Source organism: Lepidochelys kempii, chromosome 19 (genome assembly GCF_965140285.1).
Source record: "Lepidochelys kempii isolate rLepKem1 chromosome 19, rLepKem1.hap1, whole genome shotgun sequence".
Taxonomy (NCBI): domain Eukaryota; kingdom Metazoa; phylum Chordata; order Testudines; family Cheloniidae; genus Lepidochelys; species Lepidochelys kempii.
In genome coordinates this window covers 3,209,032-3,234,227 of record NC_136398.1, presented here as the reverse complement: position 1 = coordinate 3,234,227, position 25,196 = coordinate 3,209,032, and the positions used below count along the sequence as shown (strand labels likewise).

At 43.6% G+C, this 25,196-nt stretch overlaps 2 protein-coding genes across 2 annotated transcripts in view; both read left to right on the top strand.

Annotated features, from left to right (window-relative positions):
• Window positions 1-9,050, top strand: part of LOC140900509 (protein argonaute-3) — a 65,353-nt gene extending 56,303 nt beyond the window's left edge. The window contains exon 21 of the transcript XR_012155648.1: window positions 8,270-9,050. The gene's annotated coding sequence lies outside the window, so the exon portion shown is untranslated. The remainder of the gene's footprint in view (window positions 1-8,269) is intronic.
• Window positions 9,051-12,641: 3,591 nt separating this feature from the next.
• On the top strand, window positions 12,642-23,727 carry TEKT2 (tektin 2). Its single transcript, XM_073317897.1, has 9 exons — window positions 12,642-12,874; window positions 16,522-16,647; window positions 17,672-17,877; window positions 18,846-18,989; window positions 19,832-19,946; window positions 20,894-21,001; window positions 22,228-22,371; window positions 22,688-22,767; window positions 23,302-23,727. Exons 1-9 carry the CDS (start codon window positions 12,719-12,721, stop codon window positions 23,513-23,515), a joined length of 1,293 nt encoding a protein of 430 aa, XP_073173998.1. The 5' UTR covers window positions 12,642-12,718; the 3' UTR covers window positions 23,516-23,727.
• The last annotated feature ends 1,469 nt before the right edge of the window (window positions 23,728-25,196 follow it).

The window sequence follows — 25,196 nt, the reverse complement described above, 5'->3', positions numbered from 1 at the left end:
CATGTAGATGTCAAAGGGACAAATATTCCTGGCTTATTTCCTACCCAAAGATGGTACTTGAATTTGACATTGTGTATGGGATACCATTTGTGTTTTGGCACATCTTTTAATTATAAAAACTTCACTTAGCCAATTCGCTCAGATATATATTATTTTTGTAAAAACGAAAAAAATTAGGTTAAGGCGAGTGCTAACCTCAGTGTTTTCTGCTAGTAGAAAATCTTTGTGACTTTACAATAGTTGTGAGGTGTGAATCTGATATGTACAGGACCCTATGTTTTACCTGTCTAGCAGAATCTCAAGAATATAATCACTAGAACACTGAGGTTTAAAATTAGTTTGTGGCCTGAGAAGCCTATGGGAAGTAGTGGGGGTGGCGGGTAGGTGAAGGTTTGCAAAGAAGCAAACCAACGAAGCATCACCGTTACAGAAACTAGGGAGTTGGCGGAGAGACTCCATACCAATCACCTTTCCAGCCATGTGCCCCTGACTGTGTTAGAATTCTGTCTGAGATCCTCTCATTCTAACATGGGTAAAAAGAAAAGGAGGACTTGTGGCACCTTAGAGACTAACAAATTTATTTGAGCATAAGCTTTCGTGAGCTACAGCATGAAGTGAGCTGTAGCGCATGAAAGCTTATGCTCAAATAAATTTTAGTCTCTAAGGTGCCACAAGTACTCCTTTTCTTTTTGCGGATACAGACTAACTCTGAAACCTAACATGGGTCATTATTGTAGTATCCTGTTAAAGCAAAGAAGTTCCTCTGTTAAAACTTGGAGCAATTTTTAATTTTTTTTTTAAAGCAAGACAGTCCTCAGAAAGTGCCTTTTCAGAAGATGGTGCTGTAGATTTTTATGTTCAAATTGTACATGGCTGAAAATTTGAGAAAAATTATTGAAAATGCCAAGTGTTTGGTATCATTTTATATATCTTCAAGCAGCAGTTTCTGAGTCAGGACCAAGAATAACCGAGGAAGGGTATATTCAGAAGGAGGGAAAGGTATAGAGGAGCGATCACCAAATTCAACTTTTAGGCTTGAAGTAGTTTGGATTTTATTTAATGTAACTAACCACTTCCTATTTTAAAGGAGGATGCATTGGGGGAGGAAAGGGGGAGAAATAGCGCAGAACACTTCAGGCAGTGGTGTAGTTAATATTTAAATGGGATCATAGATGATCAAAGGACATGTCCTCATTTTTGGAGATGAAGTAAAATTCTCTGGAGGCTTATAATGAGATAGTAAGTCCTACTTTGAGTAGACTTCACCCAGCCTGTATTTTAAGAGAGTAATGTTTACATGCTAATGGAACTTCTAATGACTTAATAGGGACTTTTGATAATATAAGTGGTAAATGTGTTTGGATGATTGTTGGTGCCCTGTTTTTACTGTCCTTAAAGATGTTGTGGAACCCCTGTTGACTTTGGTGAGCATTCCTCCAGTCAGGAAGAGTTGTAGACTAGACTAATAAACACTGCACCTCAGTAACCTTGTAATGCTGCATAAAGTAATAATAATGGCAAAGTTCTGCCTTGATTTCACTGTAATGTGCTTGCACATGCCTGCAAAAATACACACACAACTTTCATTTTTGTAATGCCTTAATATCAGTTAAAAGATTTTTTTTTTTAAAGATGAGGTTTGTCCTTTATTGTGGTGTTTCCTTATATTTATTGGTAATTTGTGTGCAGCTTGTAGTTTCATGTGTTTGTCCTGAATGTTGCTTTTTAACAGTTTTTTTTTTTAGGAGGGAATTGTTTCTAGGTGTCTTTTTCTTTGTGAAATCATAACTTTACTAACGATTGAGGAGAAACTGAATGAAATGATCAGGACATAAAACAGTAGCTGGATTTGATTTAGAATTCTGATGTGCCCTTTTCTGTGTTCAGTTTATTACTGTAAATGCAGTACTGGTCTTTAACATATATAAAACAGTTCTAGATCATCTGAGAATACTGGTGTCTCTCTATATTAAGCAAGATGTTTTCAAGAGTCAGAAACATTAATCTGAGACTCCCACTTTTACTAATAGATGGCATATTTGCTGGAATTGTGGTTTATTCAGTAAATGTATCAGTTTTTTTAGTATGATTAAGCAGTGTCAGCACCTTTATTTTAAATATTAATTTGGAATTGCTCACTTAAGTTCAAGTAATTAATCTATTCAAATTGTAAAGTGGGCATAGTGATCCTTGCTTGAACTTTTAGGTCTTTAGGGAAAAAGAGCACTGTCAAGTTAATCCATAATTAAAAATACTTGCTTATTACTTAATGTAGGTTATAAAAATGAATTTTAAAGATCTAATTTATTTTTCTCTGTTTTTGCTGTCCTTTGCTTCTAGTTCAACTTAGGCAAAGAAATTAGTTAGTTTATAGTAACTTTATAGTCAGAGCAATATTGGCATTTAAACCTTCCTCTACAGTGATTTCACCTAAACTGTTTTTTCTTTTAAATCATAAATTCCTGAAAGCATTTCTTGTTTAGGTTTTATTACAGTTTATTCCACAAAACCTAAATTCAGGGCCAAAACTACCTTACTTTTGTCCCGTTAGTAACAGCCATACCTTTATTTTACAGATTGAAAAGGACCAAAAAATCTTGTTCCATCATTTTTTCATGCAAAGGTAGACCCTGCATCTTTTTTTCCATTGCTCATAGCCAATTTTATATGACTTTTAACCAATCCAGAAGTTGCTGAGATCCAGTAAGATTTCAGTTCTTGTCTTCTTTGCTTTCCATACTTTGTAAATATGGCTACAAAAGTCTAAAGAGATGTAATAATTTAAATTTGGTGATATTGTTTTTATTGGGCACAAGCCCTTACTAATCAGTCATACCTGGATTAAGATGTACTGTGGCATATGTATGTAATTACAGTAGATCTGTATTACTCAGCGGCAAGTGTGTGATGTTTTAAAACATCCGGTTTAAGCTTAAACTAAAAAATTGCTGATGGTGCAGACACACTCTCATGAAATATTTTCAGTAGGAAAAATAATCTAGTGCATATATCTGTTTTTAATTCATCCTCCTTGCTGATAGAGACTTGGTGAGTGAACATTTTCTGGAATAAATTGTATTGTTGGTAACAGGTTGTGCTGGGGTGAATGATTAAACCAAGCTGACTGAATTGTATGTCAGGAGTCTTGTCACTTTTCTTTCCTATATTACTGAAGTAGAGAACAGATGGCCGTGATGACAGTCACATCAAACCAACAATAGAGAGCTGTCAAAAGCAGTGCAAAGGGGAAATTAGTGTTTATATTTAAAACTGCATAAGCAATGGAAAGCTAAGGTTTCAGCAAGAAACACGTGCGGCTCAGAACCTTGTGAACCTGTATTTTCATGTTTAGGTCACCAAAAGGAAAAGCCTCTTGCATTTGGCCACTTTAAAAACAACCACAGGAGGGGAAAGAGCTTTTTTCAAATGAGTGCCTGTGTTCCTTCTACCACATAAGAATGCAGAGAAGCAGCTAGTAATGCCCTTGGGCGCTGTACATTTGAATGTAAAATTATAAAGAACAACATTTTTATTTTGCTTTTACCTAAACACTGCTACTTTAAATACTTAGTTAAAATTCTGGTACATTGGTTCAATTTGAAACCCTACAGCCAAAAGATTTCATGGGTAAGACCATAACATTTAATTAGTGTTGAAGGTTGTTGGCCACAGTCTTCAGCAGCTGATACTGCAGTGTACATAGCCATCCAGAGACAGAGCAGTCAGTTGCAGTGTTCATCTTCCGTGGCATTGCAATTGGTGCTACTCATGTTCAGCTTTTAACCTACCTTCCCTTTTCCTCTAAACAAACTCACTCACCATATTATGCCCGCATGGGATATCCATTTCTATCTGCAACAATTTTGTTACCCTTTGGAAAACAAGGGTTTAGTTATTGGACTAGTGAGTGTTAAGGCAATGAGTGATGGTTTGTGGTGAAGCAACTGCTAATAGAGAAACCCAGGAAGGGTTTAAACAGAATTTTGCAGGGTAAGCTGCATTCTGCTCTGGTTCTTCAGAGAATTGGTAGGAATCTCAAAAGGTGATTTGAGCACTCTTAAAACATTTGTCTTGCAGGAATTATTTGAGCTGATACTGAGAACCCAGCAGGCATTTTGCCTTGGTTTCTGATCAAGAACAGAAGCTAGAAGACAATTTACGCTTGCAGCATTCCCAAATAGATATGCTATGGTTAAGATTTTCATGCACTAAACTTAAAACTGAGATCCTTCTTTCATTTTCCTTAGCCCACTGTTACAATGCTAATATTTTAAAATTTTCATGTCACTTTTTTGTTAAGGAATATGCACTCTGAATGGGATTATGCATGAATTTATAGAGTTTGTTACCCTTTCAGGTACTTTTTGAGCTAAAACAAGGAGTCCTCGTGGCACCTTAGAGACTAACAAATTTATTTTGGCATAAGTTTTCATGGGCTAGAACCCACTTCATCAGATGCATGGAGTGGAAAATAGTTTGTGTGTGTGTGTATATATATATATATATATATATATATACGCACACGCACACGCACACAACATAACATGAAAAGATGGGAGTTGCCTTACCAAGTTGGGGGGGGGCAGTTTAATGAGAATTCAATTAACAGTAGAATATTAAGGGAAGAGAAATCACTTTTGTAGTGGTAATGAGGGTGGCCCATTTCAAACAGTTGACAAGAAGGTGTGAGTAACAGTAGGGAGAAATTAGTATGGTAAAATTAGATTTTGTAATGACCCATCCACTCCCAGTCTTTGTTCAGGCCTAATTCGATGGTGTCCAGTTTGCAAACTAATTCCAGTTTTGCAGTTTCACATTGGAGTCTGTTTTTGAAGTTTTTTTGTTGAAGAATTGCCACTTTTAAGTCTGTTATTGAGTGACCAGGGAGGTTGAAGTGTTCTCCTGCAGGTTTCTGAATGTTGTAATTCTTGATGTCAGATTTGTGTCAATTTGTTCTTTTGCATAGAGACTGTCCAGACACACATCTGCATCTGACCATTCACACACTTTGCTTGATTCTTATGGAGCCTGGCTGTTTTTTTTCCTGGCAACTATGAGGAACATTTAAGAATGTGGTATAACAAATGTAGGAGCGCAACAAACTGGCCTGATTTAAGTGGAAGCCTTGTGGTGAAAATTCTATGCCACAATTACCTCTGTAAAAATTATTTTGCCAGCAGCTAAGGTGGGGTTGGTCTATATAAAGAATTTTGTAATGTCTTGGGTGTGAAAGGTTTGAGAAGAAAAGTACCTTCTCTTCTATACCAAGGTACTAATATAGAGCAGATCTGTGTATACTACATGCAGTGCAAAAGCACTTACCTGTACCTGTTTCACCACTGAGTTCTGGATGCTAGTTTTTAGAGTTGAAGCTGCTGTGAAGGTGGATTTTCAGAATGTGGAGGGAAAGTTTCAGATGGACCATACTGAAACAATTTTGAGACCAAAAAGAACGAGGAGTACTTGTGCCACCTTAGGGACTAACAAATTTATTAGGGCATAAGCTTTCGTGGTGGTTAGTCTCTGAGGTGCCACAAGTACTCCTCTTTCTTTTTGCTGATACAAACTAACATGGCTACCACTCTGAATTTTGAGACTGTGGCATGGTCTGTAGCCAGGCACTCCAGAATTCAAATTCTTGCTGTGACATAAACTCCCTCTGTGTCTCTGGGTTAGTCACTCTGCCTCAGTTGCACCATCTGTAAAATGTGGATAATACTGCACGCTGTTTTGTAAGGACTAGGTATTACATGTTTTGAAGATGAGTAATGCTATAGAAGTACTAAATTATTAATACATCTAAATTGAGGTACTTTTGTAAGTTTTCATCTCCATTTATCAGTCCTGTATTTTGTTTAATGTTTCTCCCATCTACCTGCTCTAGGGGTGGTGCCATGGACCCAAGGTGTGGTCTTCATGCACACGTCTTATCTGCTCTGGGAGTTACCTGTTGGGAAAGCCAGCAGTACTGGGTCTATAATGCTGACTTTGCACCTATCATTTTTCTGACAACAGGATTGTTTTATTGTTGCAACGTGTTCGGTAAAATGGAGAAGTCTGTGTAAACACAGATTTGCAAGAATAGCAATTAAAATATAGAATTATTGGCCAGTAAATTTTTTTTGTCTAAAGTTGCCCAACTGTGGAAGTCTCTCTTAAAAAATAAAATAATCTGTTCAAACACCCAGTTCTTTACAATAGAAAAATGCAGGTTGTGCAAGGTTCTGTTCATTTTGGCATATCAGCCCGTCAGTTTTCCATTCGAGGGGTGGATAGTGCCAGATTTGAAGAAGGTTTTTGAAATTCTGTTGTCACGTGGTAAATTAACAACATGGAAAGGTTAGTACTGCTGTGCCAGGCAAGTAAAGTGACATATTGCAAGATTTCATTAAGTGATAGGAAGGCTATTAGAAGGAAGACAGTTTAGCCTTTTGATGTCAGATAACTTCACTGAATGTTGGCTTCATTGGGCTGTTCTGTTTTGTGGACCCTAATATAACCCTTTCCACCTTGGTTGTAGGTTTTACTGTGTTTTGGACACAGTTTGTGTTAGAGGAAAGTGTACTCATCTCTCCAAGTGAAGCTTTGCAGCGTTGATTCTGGCTTTAAGAGTTTACCTGAAGATAAGTGCTGCTCCTTAAAATATTACATTTCAGCTCAGTTCTGCAGACGGTAACAATTTTAAGTGTATAGCCTCTGGGTACAGTAACTGTACTGATAAAAACCAATCTTCTGTTGCTGGCATTCACTTAGCAGGGTTCTCCCATATGATTAGCAGTACTGACGTACAGTAATTTGTTTCACATGTCAGGTGATAAAATGAGTATTGGGCTCACAGGGTATAGATTCATTTGACAGAGATTCTTATTTCCCTTGGTGTGAACAGTTTGGCGTTCCTGCATAGACTGCTCATGGATAAATAGCATTGGCATTCTGTGTGGGAAAGCGTTGACTGCTCAATGCCACAGGGCTATGGGGTTGGTTGGCATAGCTATGAGTGTTGTCTATCAGGCATTACTTTAAAGGTTTCACTGTAATATGCACTCACTGGCTATGTCTATACATGGAGCTGGGGGCGTGATTCTCAGTGTGAGGTGACAAACTTGTTCTAGCTCTCATCAAGCTAGTGTGCTAAAAATAGTAGTGTAGCATTGATTGTATGAGTAGCAGCATGGGCTGGTCGCCCAGAGTACAAACTTGCTGGGCCCTAGCGGTGCGTACTGTTTTTCACATGCTAGCTCAATGACAGCGAGCATGAGTGTGCCTACTTGAGCTGGGAATCCGTCTCTCCCCTCTCCCTTGCCTCCCATCTCCATGTGTAGAGATGGTCTTAATGTGTCTCTCTATGGGCCAATATGGCCGTTAACATGTCTTCAGATAATGGTAAATCATGTGGCATAGTGTGCACCTTGAAGATTATTACGAATCAACACATGTTTAGGTATAAGGCTACTGGAAGCCGTGGTGTGTATATATAAATGTTACATGTGTATAATACTCTGTACTTAAATAAAGAGAATATTTGTGCTACTTGGAATTCCTTTTTGGAATAAAGGGGGGTTGTTTTTTAACAGACCATTCCAGTGGTTTGGAATTCTCTTACACATTTATGTCTCACACACACACTCTTCCTCTTTCTGAGATGCTGTTAACTGCTCCCTTCTGTTTTGGTGCTACCATTGCTTTATGCAAGAAATAGAATGTGTTCTAACTATGAAGACAATGCCTATTTTTAAAAGAAAAGGGGGGTTTATCTCAAGAATGAAACAGATTTGAAACATTGCACAAAATAGATTGACGGATGACAAATGCGTTGGTAAAAGCTTTTTTATTTTTACTTTTTAACCATCTTGACCGTGTGTGCCTATTTGTATTGCGGATGTGGGCTGCAACTGTTTGGGGTGAGAGGGAGTTGATGTGTGTTAGTAGGGTTTGAAATGTAATGCTAACTAGAAGCAGTGGCCCCTCCCCCTCTTCTTTTTACAAACAAACTGTTCTTGCCAAAATTTTCTACCTGTCACAACTTTTGCTTTTTTTCCAGCACAGTAAAATATCATGTCCCACTATTACTTCCCTCTGCTAGCCACCTATAATCTCTCTAGAATGGTATAGAATATACATAAAGTCATCAGATCTTTCCTTTGGCTTTAAAAAAAGATCAAGTTGGGTATATTGTAAACCTACCTTAATCATTTGAAGACTAAATTTTGTTTTGAAATGCATGTAATGTACTATGTAACCTTTTTTTTTAATACTTTCATTATTTTAGTTTTTTTCCAAAACGTCTGTGAAAATGAATGGAGGTTGCAGTGCAGGTCTAAATCTGAAAGGACATAGGACCAGATGATATCTTGAGGGAATACTAAACATGACTGCCAAACCTTTGTCAGAGAGAATGTGATTTTACTTTCAGACTTCTCTAACTTTTTATTTAGTGCTATTCAATGACAAATAGCTAGAATTATAAAACAGTTTATATAAAATTGAAATGTGCATAAATTGGCAATTTACATCATTTCTCCACAGACTAATAAAATGCTATGGGGGTATGGTGATGGTATCAGAGGTTTTTGGCACTATTTATGCATGTGCTTAGTACCCAGTTATGTATTATGGTGTCAGCTGAAGGCTCAGAATAAGAAGAGGTGAACAGAAAGCAAACAAGGTTCTGAAAGTAAAATGCTTGTGTGCAGATTTTCAGTGGTGAATGTTGTACCTTCAGTTAAATCATTTTCTTTTGCAAAAATGTATTATGTCTGTGGTTGAGATTAAAAGGGCAAGTTTTTGATTTTGTTTAACATTCTGTCGCTCACAATACTTGCATTGTGAAATTCAGTCATGGAACTCTTTCTGAGCCAAAACTGTCACCAGTTTTCTGTGACAGATTCCACTCCTCTCTTTCTGCCATTCTCTATACTGGAAGGACTCTATGTTGTGTTTGTTTTTACCTTTTTAAAAGATTTTTATTGGTTTTAGTGTCGCTTTGCTTCAGTTTGAAGTGTAACTTTCACTAATAACTGCAATAAAAAAAAGCTTTGCTCCAAACTTCACTATTGTATTTATAACTCAGTTTATTTTGTCAAATCTTCCAACATGTTCGGAAGTATGTAGACAATGAATTACAGAATTAGAAAGCAGATTTTACACAATCAGTATCATTGGGACGGGCGGGGTGAGGGGGTGCAAGGAGGGAAGGAGTAGTAGAAGTAGGGGCAGAAGGTTGGGAGGAATCCTAGTATTGAATAAATGACCCATGTTATTTTTAAGAGTATTCAAAATTGTAATAGATAAAGAATTGGAATAGGTCTTCAGTTTTTCAGGGCTGTCACTTTTTTCAAATCAGATTAGCACTTTTTATTGCAAGGAGATCCTTGCAACAAGGACCATGTCTTTTGTACAGAATCTAGCACAATGGATCCCTGATCCTGATTTCTAGCCTTATCCCCACACACTATACAAAATCCCTTCTGTGTAGAACCTAAAGGCATGAAATGGCTGTTAGTGTTATCACTGGTACCTTTTAGGACAGGTCTTTCTAGAAACATTCAGGAAGGGGACAGGGTGTGGTGGTATGGAAGGTGGCACAGTGTCTGAAGTGGGTGCAGGCAAAGGGAGCTAAGTGAGAAGAGAAATGGTGGGAGCATCTAGAGTGGGAGGGAGGTGTAGTCATTTCTGAGGGAAGAGGTGGGCAGGAGCAGAGCTGGGAAGAGCTTTGAAGGGGAGGGGACCCTGGGTGCAGAGATTCAGGGAAGGAGGGTGCGGTCAGTTGCACTCTGGATAGGTTGAACACGGAAAGGTGAAGTAGGTGCTGCTTTTCTTTTTCATCTTACACCAGCTGCACGTCAGCTTTCTGATGTGCAGTGACTTAGGCAGATCATGCAGCAATGGACTTCCTCATAGCTCTCCAGCGACACCATGAAAACATTCCTGCTGCAGGAGGGCTTGAGGAGAGGAGTTGTTCATTTGTATTGCTGTAGCACCTAGGAGCCCCGGTAATGGAGCAGGACCCCATTGTGCTAGGTGCTGTACAAATACAGAACAAAAAGATGGTTCCTGCCCCAAAGAACCTGGTTGCTCCACCATTCACTGATGATCAGAACCTAGCAGACTTATGTCTACACAGAGAAGAGATGAAGGCCTAGCCTACACCTAAGACTTCAGTATAGGCAGCCACAGTGTCGGCTACACCCACGCCCAAGTATGGTGTAGGGACAGTTTTCAAAAGTAAGACCATGAGGTTCTTAAACTTCTTTTAAGGCAAAGTTGCAATAAAATGTTAACATACTACATATCATACATTACTTATTCAGGATCCGGTGAATGTTCAAAGAACTAGGCTAAAGATTTTGGCTTGCTGGCTGGGGAGCCATCATCCTTTTAAGTACACTAAAAAGGATCACCAAATTTCTAAATACCTAGCCTCATTTGGCGCATCTCTTGTGTGAAAGTTTTTCCATTAGAAGAACTGTCCATATTTTACTATACCGTAGTTCCATAGGAGAAGTCACATTTTTCCAATAATGTGCAATACAATAAAGAAATTAACATGTCATTCTGTTTTAAAATGTAAATCCTTCACTGGAACATTAAGTAAATAGGTCAGGGGATTTCTAGGAAACTGGCATTTTGTCATCAGATGAATGTTCTTTAGTAGCTTCCTCTCCACATGTGTAAGTACGTTCCCCTTTCCCTCAACCCCTCCAGCATAGCACCTCTTTAGTAGCAAAAATATGATGAATATTAACTGGAGTCAAATGCCATCTGTACAGTAATATATAATTTTGTTTTGAGCTACACAACTTGAAGATGTATATCCCCTTTTCGATACCAAGATCCACTCACCCAGATCAGTTTTTGTCCAAATCCCTATCCCAACTTTTCATCTGAGATGTTAAGAAAACAACCTTTTCAATCAAAATTGTATATATCTTAGAAATTAAACCTTTTTGTTCCAGCTTGCTCCTGGATCAACTGCTCAATGTGGTTAAAGGTCTAGATAGAGGTGTCTTGTATCCAGATTTCATAAAACATTGGATAAAGGTTGAAAATATGGGATCTTTATATTATTACATATCTCGGTGGGATTTAAAATCTGGACCCAGGAACAGCTGTCCACACTGAGTAATCTCCTTTTTTCCCCACAACAAATAGTCACTCTGGAATTTCCTAAGGTTTCTCTGTAAGTAAGCTTTTCCTGGTGCACCTGCGTGTCTGAGTTCTCTACTCTCTCAGATGATGCTCCCTTCCCCAGACTCCTCGGTAGCCTCTCTCCAACCCCACCCAGAACCTCTGAATTGCACCAGATCCCAGCTTTCCCTTTCTCCTGCAATCCCAGATCCCAAACAGCACTGGGCCTCAAGCACTGAGGCCCTTCTCTCTTTCCATCCCCTTGTTGCTATGGCTCTCATTCCCTGTAAACAAAGAGAAAAAGCCTCTGATTGGCTCCTGGTGAGGATGGTTGCCTGGCAACCCTCCAGAGCATGCTTAGTAACCACTAATACAAAAAAAAAAAAAAAACCCACACAGCCAACCACTTGGCAGTGGGAGGCAGAAATTCCAGAAGGAAGGTGGTAAGTTGCTCTGACTTGATTCAGTGCGAGGAGCCAGGTGCCATGGCCTTGCTGGGGACAGGGATTCAGGAGTTGGGCTTTGTGCAGTGTGTCTGAGACTTCTCAGGCCTTGTACTTTTGCTGTACAGGTTTGTGCCTTGGTTAACAACCGAGGGGGGTGTGTGTGTGTGAGAGAGAGAGTCTCCCTCCCTTCTGTGTTCCTTGGCTGTGGCACTAACCTCTCAGCCCAGAAAGTGTGAAGCTTCCTCCTGCCTTTCTCTGGGGTTTTCACTGTAATATGCTCTATATAATTTGACCCCCTCCAACCTGTCCTGCAGCTCCGAGGCCTCTGTGTGGCTTCTTCCCTCCCTTGCTCAAGGAAAAGCACAAATGCCCCGCCCCCAATATGCTTGCTTTTCATACTCGCGCAATCAGCCCCATTGGTTTTAGATGAACAAGCTGTTTGGCAGAGACCAGAAGGATTCGGCTGTGGTCTCTAAACCATGTGGTCAATGGCAGAGAGCAGAGCCAAAGCCGGCCCTCAGTGGCACATGTCCCCATAATCTTTAATGAGCTACTGCCTCCAGAGACTACAGTCCTCAGCCTGTAATGCTCCATTAACGTTTGGAGTGGGTGCCCTCTGTTCTTTGGGACCTAGAGTCTCTGCAGGCAGGCACTGCTTCCATCCAGGCTGAATATCCTGTGCAAAGAGCTGTTGTTTTTGCAGGGCTGCACCTCTGCATTGAAGAGGGTGACTACAATCCTGCTCTGCTTCTGCAAAGTAGGTGTAGCCTGAGGTCTCCCAGCCGGGCAGCCCTCGGCTTGGTGAAGCATGAGTGGAACAGACTTTATTAAACAACCTTCTGAGGGAGAATCACAGACACACATCCTGTCACCGGAGCATGTTAAATATCACAGGGAAGGTCACTGCTGGGGCTGACTGTATCCCAAGATCAGCAGCTGGGGGAGGGTGCCTGATGAGCCAAGGACGGATTGGTCCCAAGAAGGCACATTGTCAAGAGGGTATGGTTATGGTCAGGAAGCTTGTACTGTCCTTTTCTATGCTTTCCAACCTGTAGGAGCATTCGGATGCCTGCAGCGGCCAGGGCAGCCAGTCTGCTGCTTGTTTCTCCATATCTCTGCTTTAGCAAGCCGCTGACCTTGCTGATATGGCCACACTGAGTGTGAAGCCAGGACAGAGATTTACAGTCCCAGACTGGCACATCAATGCTAACCTCATCTCTACGAATGCTGAGCGTCAGCGTTCTGCTTCCCATCAGATCAGGCAGGAAACCAGGACTCTCCGTAATGAAACTAACAACCAGGTGGGCTTCCCAGCTGCTTCACTGCCCTTTTTGTTTGTTAAAACAGGTTTTGGGGTGTGTATGGGAAGGGAGGTAGGTAGGGGGTAAAGATTTGGCTGGCTGAATGGATTGGGATGGGAAAGTTTGTCCCTTTTCAACCTTCAGATCACTGACGCGGACCTACGCCGGTAGTGATGGAGGGTTGTTGGGAAATGCTTATTTAGTGAGATTAGCAAAGCCGGGTGAAAATTAATCTTCCAATAAAATTAGTTGTAACTGATAAACTAATTTGATTTGGTCACGTTCTCACCCATTTTGTGTTTACCTTCTGCAAACGTATTGTCAGATCGAGTTTTACCAGCAAAACTGGATTGAATATACTGGAAAGTTCTCACATTCACTTCTGATAACTTTCACACCAGAAATCTGGTTAGAACAGCTTCTTCCATCCAGTCATGGGATAGAAGCAGTGCCATCTGACCTGTGACCAATCACAGCTGAGCAACAGAGCTTAGGTTTTGGCATCTGAATAGCAAGGCGCAGGGTGAACAAAACTTGTGTGAAATCGTCAAACTTTGAATGAATATGAGAAAATCCCAGTCTTGCTTTGTTGACTAAGGCCACATCTCTAGCACTTACGTTGGCAAAATATATGTCGCTCAGGAATGTGGGAAAAAACCCACCCCTGAGTGCCCTAAGTTTTGCCGGTATAAGTGGTAGTGTGCACAGCACCATCTTGGCAGGAGAGCTGCTCCCGCTGAAAGAGCTACCGCTGCTCATGGAGGCTTTATGATGTCGTCGGAAGAGCTCTCTCCTATCGACATAGAGTGGGTACACAAGTCCAGCTGTGCTGCTGTAAGCTCATTAGTGTAGACATGGCCGAAGTTATTTGCTGTGATTTATCCGCTCATATCTCGTACTCGTTTATTCAGTTTTTAAAGCCAAAAGGGACCATCCCAATCATTTAGTCTGAGCTCCTTTGCTAATGACTAGAACAACTTACCTAGGGAGCTGGTGGATTCTCCATCGCTTTCAGTCTTTAAATTTGTTCCTGGGCAACAAGTATTTGCCAACGGACTCTTCAGACTGGAAGAATCCAACAGCTGGAAGTTGAAGCTAGACAAATCCACACCTGAAATAAGGTGCACGTTTTGAACAGTGAGTGTAATTAACCCTTACAAGGATTAACTAAGGGATGTGGTTGATTCTCCATCACTGTCAATTTTTAAATAGAGTAGATTTTTTAAAAATATATGATCTAGTTCAAAAGGAATTATTTTGGGGACTTTCTCTGGCCTGTGTTGTACAGGATGTCAAACTGGATGATCACAGTGGTCCCTTCTGGCCTTGGAATCTGACTGTGTAAGTCTGGGTGTCTTTCTAAAAGATCTCCTATGGATCAAACAGAAGTTACAGGCTTGATGCAGAAGTGGTTGGGGGGAAGTTCTTTGCTTTGTGTGGGGCAGGAGATCAGACTGAATGATAACAATGGGACCTTCAGGCCTTACTCTGTGAATCTTTGCATTGCTGGTGGGTCTTCCATGGCATTTGGACTGGAGACCCATTGGCATCATAGGTAAGAATCATATTGCTAGGCCAGGTTTCAGAGAAGCAGCCATGTTAGTCTGTATCCACAAAAAGAAAAGGAGTACTTGTGGCACCTTAGAGACTAAGAAATTTATTTGAGCATAAGCTTTTGTGAACTACAGCTCACTTCATTGGATGCATGCATGTAGCTCATGAAAGCTTATGCTCAAATAAATTTGTTAGTCTCTAAGGTGCCACAAGTCCTCCTTTTCTTATTGATAGGCCAGTGACCCATGTTATGGCTTAGTCCCCTTCCCAGTTGGGTAGGAACCTACATAATGAAAACCACCAAACCAATTGACAACGATTGGCACACCGGTGAGAAGGTGGAAGCTCACAGCCTGAATTTAAGGCACAATAGGTTAAGGCAAAGTAATTGACATTGGGAGTTATTTATAGAGAGCAGTAAATGTGTAAAAGGCAAGAGGGATTCTGTGATAATATGATAACTGATACTCTCCTTTTCCTGCTCCTCTCTCTGCTGAAGCACAAGTCACAGTTCTTCTCCCCCGCTCCCCATAAAGGTATTAACACTGCGTTAAACCTCAGAGCTATAATATACATATCCCTGAATGCAGGTGTTAACAGTTCCCAGTCAGCTGCAGAGAGACCATTTCTTCGTAAACAAACATTTAATACACACAAAACTCCGCATTGTAAATAGTGTGTGTGGAATAATTTAGGAATAACTTTAGACAAATGCTCTTCACCAGTAAACCTGTAGAGGTTCTTTGTACAGATTTCTGCATTTTGCTGCTGTTACATATATTTCAGTGTGAGGTTTGATGTGCCCTTTTATAGGAGAGCTGGAGACAGCTCTGTGGACTCAGCAGCAGTTACAGTTCCCAAGCCAATAGTCAGCTGTCTCCTCAGTTTCCAGCTGGACTGGGAATCTGCAGCCTGTATCCCAAGTGATACAGTTACTGGGATGCAGCCTTCACAACAGATGCATCTCTTTATTTAGGTTGGCCATTAGGAAATACTTCCTAACTGTCAGGGTAGTTCAGCACTGGAATAAATTGCCTAGGATGGTTGTAGAATCTCTGTCACTGGGATTAAGAGCAGGTTGGACAAACACCTGTCAGGGATGGTCTAGATCAGAGCTACTCAAAGTGGTGGTCCACGGACCGGTGCCGGTCCACGAGCCATCGGCTGCTGGTCTGCGTGCATATTGGGAAAAAAAATTGCCAGTCCCCCACATTAGATAACTTGAGAAGCACTGCTCTAGATAATACTTAGTCCTGCCTTTAGTGCAGGGACTGGACTAGATGACCTCACGAGGTCCCTTCCAGTTCTATCGTTCTATGATTGGTCCTGCACTGATCAGCTGCTGAATCCACAGATCTGTCTCCAACTCCTCTATTTGTAACCTTTTCCCTCTGTGCTCTGATTAGCTGAGCTGGGTGACTATGTGGAACCTGCAAGATTGCTTACCCTCAGTGGAAACCCTTGCTCTGCACTGCTTCAGAAGCAGCTACTGTGCATGTCTAATAACGGCCACACCCTGGGCTCTTCTAAGTTGCCGGGCTTTCTGTATGCTTTTGTCCTCTCCACTGCCCCCTCCCTATCTTTGGATTTATTAAAAAAAAAAAAAAAAACCCACACAGGCTGCAGTATAAACATGTGGGTTATAAGTGCGAATGGCAGTTGATTAGCAGTATCCTCTGACATGCTATTTACCTTCATCTAATGCTTCACGGTCTTTGTGTGAGTTTTTGCAACACCCTAGGGACTCTGTGAATAAATCTATCTTGGATCCCCCATTGGAATTGTTGCTTCTGGAAGACCAGCATAGTCTTGCTTCTAGAGAAGTCCTTGGTGCAATTAATAAACCACAGCTTACAGGAGGTGAAATCATACATAGGCACTGATTTTTAGGTGTACAAATATTATAATGGGGACTCTGGGTTTGATGCTCTTGTGTAGTTATTTACATTAGTGCATTAGGTGTAATATACTGTGCTACCAAAACAAATGGTAGTACTTTGCCCTGGTAAAAAATGCAGGCCCTTGTCAGCATGGTGAAATGCACTTCACAATTTCAACTAAAAAAATTGAAATGGTGTTTCTCCTAATTCCAGACACAATGGGATGAGCATGACAACAGAACACGGCTTGCTGAACGTATCGACAGTGTGAACAGATGGAAGGAGACTTTGGACAAATGCCTCACAGACACAGACACTGAAATTGATGCCTTAGCCAAAGTACGTTGGGAAGACAGATGGCTTAAACTCAACATATGCTCTTAACATGTGACTTTAAACAGCTAAGGCCCTGATTCTGCAATGAGCTGTGCATGGACCGACTCCAATGTGGGGCTTAGCACCAGCGCTCTGAGCTCAGTGCAGGATCAGGGCCTTAAATTGCTTTCAGTAAGACAAGCCCACTAGCTTCAATTCCCATCTGAATTGAGGCAGTGCACAGTGCTGTGTGTTTCAGATAGTCTGCCCTCTCTTTTTCTAAAGGTCTGGCGGGGGGGACATAGCAATACTTTAAACACTAAAATAAAAAAAAATAGGGAATAATAAGTGGGTTTTAAAAAATATTTATGTAGGAGCTCAGCAATTTTAGGCAAGAATAATTAAAGTTGTCTTTATTTGAGACCTCTTTTAAATTAAGAAGTTTGCATCTTTTTTTACAGTTAGAATGAGGAGTTTGTGTCTCTGTATTAAGCACAGTTTTAATAAAGGCTACATCTATTTTGTGTGTTTTTCCTGTGCATTGCCAGTGGCTCACTGCGGGACCACAGGCAAGCCGCACATTCTTTTGTGCCTGTGTTTTCCCATTTGTAAAGTGGGGATCGAGCTCCCACAGCCGGGGGCCAGACTATTTGCAAAGTGCTCGGAGGTCCTTAATGAAAGGCTTAATGCCAGGGCTGTGATTAACTGGCAATGGGAAAGCATTTCTGGTCCCATAGGACTTGGTGGTCGCCAATGGGAAGAAGCCTCTCTGATCCTTTTGCTCCAAAAGTCATGTGAGATACTTGAGTATGACATTAGCTGCTAGCTGCATTGAGCTTAGCCTCTGAACTGCGGGCCCTATAGACCGCGGCAGTCAGCTGGAGCACCTTGCACCCAGTAGACTGCAGCAGTGAGCCATTCGCTACAAGGTTTAAAAGCTGCTTCCGGAGGTGGCTAGAAGGAGGCCATCGTGACGGGAACAGCCGCAAGCATTGCTCCCCAAAGGAGGGACCACATCCCTAACCCGAGCTGGCTTTTCCCCCACCAGATGAAGGAGGCAGCGGAATGTGCGCTGCAGGCCAAGAACTTGCCCTTGGACGTGGCGATTGAGTGCTTGACGCTTCGGGAGAGCCGCCGAGCCATTGACGTGGTGAAGGACCCCGTGGAGGACGAGCTGCACAAGGAGGTGGAGGTGATCGATGGAGCCAAGAGAGATCTGCAGCAGAAAGTGAGCGAGGCCTTCGAGCAGCTCTGGTGAGTCGAGCAGCAGAGCTCGGGGTGGTTCCCCCCCACGCCGGTGACTCCAAATCAACTCTCTCTGTATGGGGCTTTGGGCTAGCAGGGCGCACCCCTGCCTCCGGGCTGGCCAGCGTCCGAGCAGAGAGCATGCTCTGTGGCCACGCGGCGACGTAGGCAGTGTTACACATTGTGTCAGCATCACATGGCGATGCCCGATAACGTCCCTTGCCAGGATGGTCCCATTAAGAATGAATGTTGGAAGTGCTGCTGGAATCATGACATTTATTAAACAAGGGGAGGGGAGGGAGTAAGTGTGGCAGATAAAAGATAGGCCTGAGCTTTTGCCTGGTGGTTTTGGGGTCCCAACTTGAGACACGTGGCAGGTACCTGATTCTCAAAAGGAGGGGCCGTCGCACTTCCTGAAAATCCAGGCATCTCATGCACGAGCCTCTTTCAAAATCCAGGCATCTCATGCCCAAAGCACGAGCCTCTTTCAAAACATTACCCTGCAGTGCCCAGCCTGCTGGGTGCTGCGTCCTTCTGGGTCACTGCCTTACAAGTCACTGCACTTCAGCCACACGCGGGCAGTTGGTTCAAGGAGCAGCTACCAAAGTAAGGGTGGTTCCCATGGAGGATCCAATGGGCCAGCCTGGTGCTATAGAATCTCATCATTCATTCATTTATTTTGTTTTTAAAAAGCCCAATCAAGTCTCTAGCCCTCATGGTTACCAAGAAAACTCTGAAAAAGTGAACTGATTTTAGGCCAGTTGGACGGCTGGTCTGGCTCACTGTCTCTGTAGCCTCGGATGGACAAGTAGCTGTGTCCTCTCTGAGTGAATGTGTCTGGCAGCCCATGTCTGAGCCAGGTTTACGCTATCTGCTCGGTCTGCCAAGGAGAGAGATTTTCACTGGCTGTTCCACTAATACTCTTTTCAGCCTGCTGACAGTGACAAATGTAGCTTATCCTGCCCCTTCTTTGGCAGCCTCTTGCAGGAAGCACGCCAGCAGCTCAACTTTGATCACCGGGGGAAAATGGAAGCACTGGAGATAGATCGGGTCTGTTCCTCTCTCAACGTCAACTCTCCCAACATCTCGTTCAAGGTCAATCCAACCCGGGTCCCAATTGGGTAAGGGAAAAACCAGCCTCCTTGTGGCCAAACCCAGGCTGTTTTAACATTTTTGCTGATGCTGGAAAGACTTGGGACTCTTGCTGCCTTTAGTCGAGTTTCTGGTGCCTCATGGAAATGACTGGCTCAGTTAGCAGACAGCCTGGCCTACAGTTTAAAACACCAAGAGCTGGATTCAGGGCTGTCTTAGTGGCTCTGCTGCTAGCCCTGAGTGATATCAGATATGGTAGTCAGGGAAGCTAGCCCTCCATTTCTCCATACTCCCAGTGATTGTTGTTACCAATAACCTTTGGTCCTTCCCAAGCACCCTCCCTCCGCCTGAGTGTTTCAAAGCTCTTTGGGGGCACACACGAGCCTCATGACATCCTTGTGATGTAACTTGATAGCATCCCCATTTTATAGAAGGGGAAACTGAGGCACAGAGGGGGAAGTGAATTGCCCAGCAAGTCAATGGCAGACTTGTGGTGAGAACCCAGGAGATCTGCCTCCCTGTCCCCTGTTTAACCACTAGACCATGCTGGTTTCACAGATTACCCAAGGGATGGGGTAAATTCTCCATCTCTTGGAGCCTTTCAATCAATGTTTGGATTTCTCAGAAGATGTTGGGCTCAATGCAGGAATCCCCGGGTGGGATTCCCTGGTCTGTGTTATGCAGCAGGTCAGATGTGATGATCACAGTGGTCCCATCTGGCCCTGTAATCTGAGTCTCTTTGCAGTTGTAGAAGGCTTTTCCACCTTGGCATGGAGAGGTTTCTTCCAAGCTCTCTCTTGCAGTCACTCCGCTTATTGCCCAAGGCATGAGTTTAAACAGTCTGTCCTGTTGGGCGCACTTGCCATTCTAGATCAACAACGCCTCAGCAGTGGGACCAGTTCAGCCAGTACAACGCAGACCGAGCGGAGGCGGAAATGAAAGCCTCCACTGAGCTGCGGGAAGCAATAGCCCTCACCATTGCCCAGGTAAATAAGTCACTCATCACCGATGCAGAAGCCATTGGTGCAGTTAATAAACGTTAAGCCTGGTGATGTTAAGTCATGTGGTCCCCAGTGGGGATGGCTGGGTGAAGGCAGCCTGCTTCGTGGGGATTACACTGTGCCTTTTGGGGAGGGAAGGCTTGAAAAATCCAAATAAAAATTAACCCTACAGCACCCATCTGAATAGTTCAGCCAAACTAGCCTTGGACCTGCCATGTGGTGCTACTGGTTCGTGGGAAGGGAAATTTCCTTTGCCTTTCAGATGACTGCTCTTTTCCTGAAGAGTGATTTTTTTAAACAGGCAAACGTGCCTCACTATTATTCCTTGGCATCATGAGGGTTTTGCAGCTCTCTACCGATCTCACAAGGCGTGTGCCTTGCCCCAAAGAGCAGAACACACACTCAAAACAGATCTGGCATGGAGAGCGCTGTAGGAAGGATATGGGCAGAAGCGATTTTGGAAGAGAAGAGGGAGATCTGTTGAAACATTGGGGGATGTGCCAGGAGGCTGTTCCAGGCATTGGGCCCTTCTCAATAGCGCCCCCTATCACTGAGTTATTGTTTCCTTCTACTCCCCCGTCTGCCTGTCTGTGCATCCGTCTCTTGTCTTTATATTTATGCTGTAAATTCTCTGGGGGCAACTGGGACTGTCTGTTGGTTCTGTGTCTGTACAGCACCTAGCGCAGTGGGGTCCTGGTCCTGACTGGGCTTCTGGGTGTTCTGACCAGACAAATAATAACAAGCGTTGGGATGATGAAGGGCACAGGGAGACTGTGGAGGAGCACGGGAATGGGCAGACGAAAGGTGAGGTCATGTAGAGCCCTGAAAGCGAGGGTTGTGTGTTATGGAGGGAGCAGGGTAATTGCCTTAACAGTGCAGGGGAGACACTTCCTAGAGGCACACACACGACCTTTAACCTGTTTTCCCTCTAGACAAACAACGAGCTGGAAGCTCAGCGGGTGGCCACGGAGTTCGCCTTGCGGAAGAGGATCCGGGAGTTTGAAAAAGCCTACGACGAGCTGAAATGGCAAGAGAAGAATGTAAATTTCTGGCTTGTTTCCTTCACTGTCCAGTGCCCTTGAGTGAGATTCTGTCTTCAGAGCGTATCTCTTGTACGCAACACTGATGGCATGAAATGCTTCCTTGCTGCGGTTCAGCACACTCCAGTGCAAGAGGCGTTTCTGATGGAAACCTCTTGGTACATCCACACCCTGCCACATACCTACCTGCCATGGTTCTCCCAGTGCAATGTGGGACTGCTGTGGCATCTATCCCACAGTGTCCAGAATTGTTACCAGGAGCAGCTTTTGGATGACTTCCAACTGAGAGAAGACTACACATGGGGGGGGGGGTGTCAGCTGATCTGGTATGGCTGCATCTGGTATGGCTGCATCACATCTGGTATGGCTGACCACTTGTTCATCCCGGGGAGAAATCGTAGCCCACACGGGGCCAGCGGGACCCAGGCTAAAGCCCTTGTCTCAGATGCTGTGATTGCCTGGTACAACCAGCACTTAGCAGGCAGCTGCTGTGTGTGGACGCGAGGCATCAGCTGTGTGAGCTCAAGGTGCCTCAGCTGCTGGGGCCACATTGTTGACGAGAAGCAGCTAGAATGACACGGCAGACAAGTCTAAGCCACTTAGCCCTCTCCCTGGGTTTTGGCCTTGCTGTTGAAATACAAAGGAAAATTTCCCTTTTCCCGATCGATCCTGTGAAGGCAGAGAAATGGAATTGGCGGGATCACAGATAGATGATCCGCAAACTGCTTCAGATCCAGCCCCGCTCAACACTGGCTGAAAAATGTTCCTATTTGAAGCCCATTCCGTGGTGTGAGTGGAATAATTCGGTGGCTCTTGGTTCACAACACAGTTGATGGTCGGTGGCATCTGCAGGCTGAGAAGCCAGTTTGGGACCTTGTATCTCACCCTGTTAACCCATCCACAGCAGCCCTGAGACGGCCACAGCATGCCTTGCCTGATTGGGTGGAAACTGGATTTTTAAGCAGTGATGACTGGTCCACATAAACTGATCAAGCTGCATTTAGCCCTATTTGAGCAGAAGCCCTTTAGTCCTTGTTTAAAAACCATTTCCAGCCTGGTAAAACCGCAGAAAGGCTGGAGCCTTCTTGAGCGCAGCTGGTTCCTATCTAGATCTCATGGGAATTTCCAGAGTACCCACAAGCCAGTCTTTGAGTGCACCCTTACTAAACTGGACAGCTGGAAGTGCATGATGATAACAATCCCTTGTGCTGTGTGTTAATCCTCAGACCTTGGAGGAAATTGCTGAGATGGAAGAGGACATCCGACGCCTCGAGGAAGATCTCAGGAAGAAAATGTGGGATCTGAAACTCGCGCACACTCGCCTGGAGACCCGGACTTACCGCCCCAACATGGAGCTGTGTCGGGATCAGGTACAGATGAGCCTGTAGGCTGGGGGTGGGGTGGGATGGATACTAACCTGGCATGCCCATTGTCCATGAGGGATTTGAGGTTGAGGGTGGAACCCTAGATAGAGCTTCTATGGCTCCGAAATGGTCAGACACCTTTAGATGCGGACTGAATGGAGACTAAAAGACGAATAAAAAGGAATCCACTATACTGTGTGAGTTAAAGCATCGAAAGAAAGGGGGGAGGTGGGCTAAGGGAAGGGGAACTTAGGGGAACCTAGCAACTAACAAAAACCAGTACCAGCGGTACTAACCCTTATGTCCTGTCCCTGACTTGTAGGTGCAGTATGGGTTAACTGATGAGGTCCATCAGCTGGAAGGCACCATCGCCGCCCTGAAGCAGAAGCTTGCACAGTCACAGTATGTTTCTATGTGGTTTGGGAGTTACGCATCCAAGGAAGAATAATGACATTAACAGGCACGAGAAGGCTTTGTAATGTTCCTAGCAGGGAGCGCTGCAGGTCAGAAATAGGGTGCCTTGTTAGAGCTGTGTGGGAAGCTCCAGACTGGACAGCAGGGGGCGCTGCAGGTCAGGATTGGCAGAGCTGGTATGGGGTGGTGTGACTACACTTAGAAAATTATCGAAAGGTGGGGGGAAATTGGGGAAATAGAAATGCTGCCTTGGGTTCGTGTTGGATTCCCATCACTGCGTCTCTTGGATGCTGCATTCCAGCAGCAGCAGCCTGTGGGCTTGCTATTAAAGAGACCTGAGCAATAAAGTACAATGTGTCAGGAGCTTCCCCTGCAGCTCTGGTGTGCGTGAGCTTGAAGGCAAAAGCTGTGCTGGTTTTTGTTGTGGTGAGAAAGCAGAGACTGATGAATTGTCATCAACGCCAGGAGGCAAGTTCAGTGGCACAGATGCAGTTCTGACTCCTTAACTTTTGCTTTTCCCAGGGATGCCCTAGACGCTCTCTATAAACACCTGTACCGCATCCAAACAGATATGAGCTACAAAGCTAACTCCCTGATGCTGGAGAACAAGTGCATGGACAGCAGGAGAAAACTCACAGTCCCCGCTGAGAAATTTGTGCCAGAGGTTGACACCTTCAACCGAACCACTAACCGTACCCTCTCACCGCTGAAGAGCAGGCAGCTGGAGCTGGCTTAATCCACTGGGAACAGCATTGGGCAAAGGAGCCACTCTGAAGATAAAACTCCTAGAGACTCAGTTCCATACCAAGGAAAGCTGACATCTGTCTCGTGTTAGAACAATGTTATTCTCCTGCCCCCAAAGTTGTTTTATAACTGTCTGTCCCCTGCATGATTTGTATAGCTTCTTGCACTCCAAGGAGCATTATAAATAATAAAGTCTGTCCCCAAGAGCACTTGTCATCATCTGACAGTATTGGAAGCATTTTACGATGATTGAATCCATGTAGGCTGTCTAGGGTTTTAAATCCTTTAAAGTGCGGGGCTGTGCTCTGAAAAGGAACTGTGTAACAGTGGCACCTCTCCAGATCATCTTGTGATGATCTTGTGCTGATAGATTCAGATCTGCCTGCCTTAATGTTTAAAATAACATTGTGGGGTTTTTGTCTCCTTCTCTTAGCCCTGCAGAGCCAACACTGCTACGAACGAGGGAGCTGGAGTCCACTCTGGCTCTTGTGGCAACAGCCTTGTTAACCTAAGAGCAAGTTCCATAGTCGCTATGGGCCCTTAGTTGTTGTGTGTGTCCCAGCAGTGCTCACTCACTATACGCTAGGTCCTGTCTACACACCCAAAAATACAAACTTGCTGTGCCAGAGAGCTTGCAATCTAAACTTGTTATGCGTGTGAAATTGGGATCAGCATTTGGCCTGCCGCCTTGTCTGTCTCTGGCTCATTCTTTATCACCAGCATTAAATGTGTTTATGGTGTGCAGATGCTACAGCCGTGGGCCCTGTAGAAAGGAACCCAGCTTGATTTCCAGATGTCAAGGTGAGTTTGCAGGACCGGAATTCAGGGGAAACCCAACATCTTCATACCTGTCAACTAGGGATCAACTTAGGCAGGTTCATGGCATGTCTACCATCCTGGGATTTTTCATAGTGGCTGCTGTCTTCTACTCTAGAATCTAAGCATTCACTTTATTAAAAAGTCCTGTCTACTCTGGGGTTTCTAGCCACAGTCTGGGGGTTATGCAAATCCCTCGTGTAACAGCGTAGGTATAGGTTTCAGAGTAGCAGCCGTATTAGTCTGTATTCGCAAAAAGAAAAGGAGGACTTGTGGCACCTTAGAGACAAACAAATTTATTTGAGCATAAGCTTTCGTGAGCTGCAGCTCAGTTCATCGGATGCATTCAGGTATAGTATTGTAAAGAGGCACTTGTACTATGCCTCGGTTAGGCATTTGCACTACAGTAGCTATACTGGTGGCTAAAAACCTGGGCTAGACACAGCGTCAGTCGAGTCCTTGGGGTAGCGTAGGAAACCTGCTATTAGGGACCCAGCTATAAACTAATGTAATGTTTCAGAGTAGCAGCCGTGTTAGTCTGTATCAGCAAAAATAACGAGGAGTCCTTGTGGCACCTAACAAATTTAAGACTAACAAATTTATTTGGGCATAAGCTTTCGTGGCTTAAAACCCACTTTGTCAGATGCATGGAATGAAAATACAGGAGCAGGTATAAATATATGAAAGGATGGGGGGTCAAGTGGAAACGGGGAAAGTGTGAGGTCAGTCTAACAAGATAAATCAATTAACAAGGGAGGAAAAATAAATTTTGAAGTAACAGTAAGGAAAAATTAGTATTGGGGAAATTAAGTCTAGGTTTTGTAATGACCCAACCACTTCCAAAGTTATTTTTCCTC